The 3,368-nt window shown below is 38.2% G+C and overlaps 1 protein-coding gene across 1 annotated transcript; it reads right to left on the reverse strand.

Moving 5' to 3' along the window:
* Positions 1–237: 237 nt before the first annotated feature.
* On the reverse strand, positions 238–3,082 carry LOC111899861 (uncharacterized). The gene is made up of 5 exons (XM_023895735.3): positions 2,736–3,082; positions 2,304–2,359; positions 1,039–2,211; positions 577–944; positions 238–499 (listed from the first exon to the last, which is right to left on the reverse strand). The coding sequence occupies exons 1-5, from the start codon at positions 2,912–2,914 to the stop codon at positions 359–361; spliced, it is 1,917 nt and encodes a 638-aa protein (XP_023751503.1). The 5' UTR covers positions 2,915–3,082; the 3' UTR covers positions 238–358.
* Between the last annotated feature and the right edge of the window lie 286 nt (positions 3,083–3,368).

Consider the following 3,368-nt stretch of genomic DNA (forward strand, 5'->3'; position numbering starts at 1 on the left):
TACACTATGGTTAGATTACTCAATTTCCCAATGAAAAAAAGACTTCCTCGGGTTAATAACCCGACCCATAGCCTAATAATCAGTCGTACTTTTCTTAACCATAACCGGACTCTATATAACAAGGATTTTTAAGAGGCCCAGGCCCAATACATATAAATGTTCAAAATGTTAATTACCATCTTCCCAACACAAATAGCCACTTAAAATGTTGATGAATGCCTTTTTCTAACAAAAAAATTCCATCAAATACTCTTTAAAATCATCAAAATCCCCATATTCCAAACATTTGATAGAAATGTTATACACAAAATGAACCAAACTCCAGTCATCTAACTAACCTTTTTCCTCATCAATAATCTCACTCACTATTTTCATCATCAAGAATCTGAAGAAACCCCAAAGCTGAAGAACCCAGATGCATTCCTCTAACAATTCCACCATAATCACTCTTAATCTTATGGCATAGAACCAAAACAGAGTCCCAAAGTGCTGTTCTTCCCTGCAATTCAAACTCAACAAACTCAGCTTCTTACAATCATTCCAAAATTCAAATCCCATTACTTTTATTTCACATACCTCAAAAGAGAGCTGTGGCTTTTTATCCCAATACAATGCGAAAATTGGAGGGCTTTTTTTGTCAAAAGCCAATACACAACCTCCAGGATGGAGCACAGAGGGTACCCCACAAATCACCCCCAAATACTTCTCAGGAAACCGTTCTTTTGACGGAAGTACCCCTATAAATAAAGGGTTTCTACTAGATTGTGATCCCACATGTGATGTGGGGTCCACGTGAAGCATCCATTTCGGGTGTTCCAAAAAAGCACAAAATAGATACAACAGTAAATGAGAGTCACTAGGAACTTCACTCCATTTTTTCTTATTAAACTTCTCTCCATTTGTTATATACTCATAGTTCTTAACACACGTTCCTACACCAAGCTCTGCAAAATATCAACACATAAAGAATCTATTTTTAATATTATTTCGATTATAAAAAGCTATCAAGATTCAAGAAAAAAAGAAATACTCAAATACCTCGGATTCTTTGTACAGTATAATCCGCCCGTATACTGGTCTGAGGTAACAACCCCTTTGCCCATTCCCCTTTCATCAAAGCAAGAAGCTTTTGGTGTTCTGATATGGCATCTATACAATCTTGTATAACAGGGATTGAAGTGTTCTGTATTTGTTGTAGAAGAGTAGTGCGTAATTGACCAATAAGCCCTTCCTCATCAAGGGTATATGCAGGCTGCCATTCGTTGTTTCTTTCATTTGAAACAGTTGCAGTAGCTCCTGTTGATGAATCACTTCCAATTTTGCTAACTGTGATTGTAATACCGATTTTAGCAGCAGCCTCCATGACTTTTATGTGACTGGTTTCGATTTTTGCAAGAAGGGGATTTAAGAGAACTGAAGAGAACCATTGTCTTAAATGGTCACGCCACTCTTCAATCTGTGGGTAGATGCCTAGGCGGGCAAAAGCGTCAATTGACTCTTCCATGGACATGGGTGGAGGGAGGTCACCTTCACCTTTCTTTGGTGGGGTACTGAACTTTTGAGAACCAGGGGACATGCGTACAGGTCTTAAAGGTGTGCTTCTTGTTGTGCTATTGGAATTAGGGCTAGATATATTGAATCCAGTTGTTGTGGGGGGTGGGGTGGTCATTTTACCAGCTGACATGGAGAATTTTTCATCAAAATCTGCTAAGAATGATTCAAGTTGTTGTTCTGTTGATATTTCTCTGGTGGAAGATGATCGTTTGCTTGACCATGGAGTGGAAACGTGTTGTTCAATGCCAGGTGGCGTCTTCATGTTTGGTGATTGTGAGGGGATGAGATAGACTGATGGTGAAACTGGTGGTTTAGATGGAGTGCTGAAGGAATGCATCTTGTTTGCACTACTAGTGGTTGATTTGTCATTGTTTATACGAGTTTGGTGAAGGGGGACAAGTGTGTTGAAAGGTGATGTGTTAGGTTTAGATTTGGGTGGATCTTTTGATGATTTTGATTCAGTCTGCTCAAACTGTGGCTTGATTCCCATCAGTTTTAGTTGCTGGCTAGTCAGATTTAGCTGCTCTTTGGTGGGATTAGATGGAGATGAAGGTGTAGCAGGTTTTGTTTTCCATAAGGAGATGGCTTTGAGAAGGGCAAATAAGGATCCAATCAAAACCAGAGTCATGATAGCTTGCATTACTTTTAGAAAGATATCTGTGCACAAACAGAAGAGATTTAAGGGGATAACACTTGGAAAGTTAGGAAGAATTTAACAACATGAAATCGAAATGAATGATATTACTCACGAGCAACATCTTGTGTGAGATATCTGAGCTTGGAACTGTCGACGATGTCGTTTTCCCTTGAATAGAACAGAGTAAATAATTTTGTTAGTCGCTCATAGCAAAGATGTAAGTGTTTCAGTATTCAGATCATTTTTTACAATAGATAGAAACAAAACAACCATTTGTTTAAACAATGTTCACCTGAATCCAACTTTTAAAATTACAATCTACGCATCAATTTAGATGTACTAACAATTCTCTATAGAAACAAGCATATACAAAAAACACATATACCGACAAATAAATGATTCATTCAAATACAAGTATACGAAATGCCAGAAACAGACTATAAACGCAATATTTGTTATATCGAATGCAAGCAGGAAAGAGACATGGAACTTATTGAAATAGTGGAGAGAGCGATGGAGATAGAACTGGGGATATGTATGGTACCTGAGGACGAAGGAGACCAGAGAGAAAGCAGAAGCGGATGCGAGAGTGAGAATGAAGAGGAAAGTAGACTTGGAGGGGCGGAGACTGTTTTTGGTTAGGGCGGCGGAGAGAGCTGGGTTCTGATACACCGCGAACTTTGTAACGGGATTAGATGTGTCTTTTCTTCCTCCTCCCTCCATAGGTAGAAGACTTCCTGTTAATTTGCGATTTGGTGCGATAGGGTTTCTACTATTCCGCCATTGATGAAAGCTTCGAGGTTCAAATAGGGTGCTGCGATGCAAACGTTTTAAATTTGGGTTAAGCAAGTATCAACTAGCAACATCTCCGCAAACCCCAAGAAAACAACGGTACTTTTTTTTCTTCCTGATGGTAAGATTTTTGATACAAGAGATAATATTTAAGGGTTTTTGTTATAGTGACTTATCTAATTTTTATTTTATGTTTTAAAAATATCAATATTGTTTTTTTTGGTTTTTATGGATCCTCAAACTCGAAAATTACTTGTCTCTTATACCTTTTACCCTAAAATTTACACACAATTGCTGGTTATCCATTAAGTTACTGCATAGGTGGACAATGTTGTCCACGTAGATACACAGTTGGCAAGTGACAGATCGGCTTCATTAATACGCT

This window comes from Lactuca sativa, chromosome 2, assembly GCF_002870075.4.
Source record: "Lactuca sativa cultivar Salinas chromosome 2, Lsat_Salinas_v11, whole genome shotgun sequence".
NCBI classification, from domain to species: Eukaryota; Viridiplantae; Streptophyta; class Magnoliopsida; order Asterales; family Asteraceae; genus Lactuca; species Lactuca sativa.

What these genes read in the sequence shown, in the direction of transcription:
- LOC111899861 (XM_023895735.3), bottom strand. Translation starts at nt 2,914, where the DNA reads ATGGAGGGAGGAGGAAGAAAAGACACATCTAATCCCGTTACAAAGTTC. An exon ending in TCTCACACAAGATGTTGCTC is followed by an intron (nt 2,212 to 2,303) that starts GTGAGTAATATC and finishes GTTTGTGCACAG; the next exon opens with ATATCTTTCTAAAAGTAATG. An exon ending in TACTGTACAAAGAATCCGAG is followed by an intron (nt 945 to 1,038) that starts GTATTTGAGTAT and finishes GATATTTTGCAG; the next exon opens with AGCTTGGTGTAGGAACGTGT.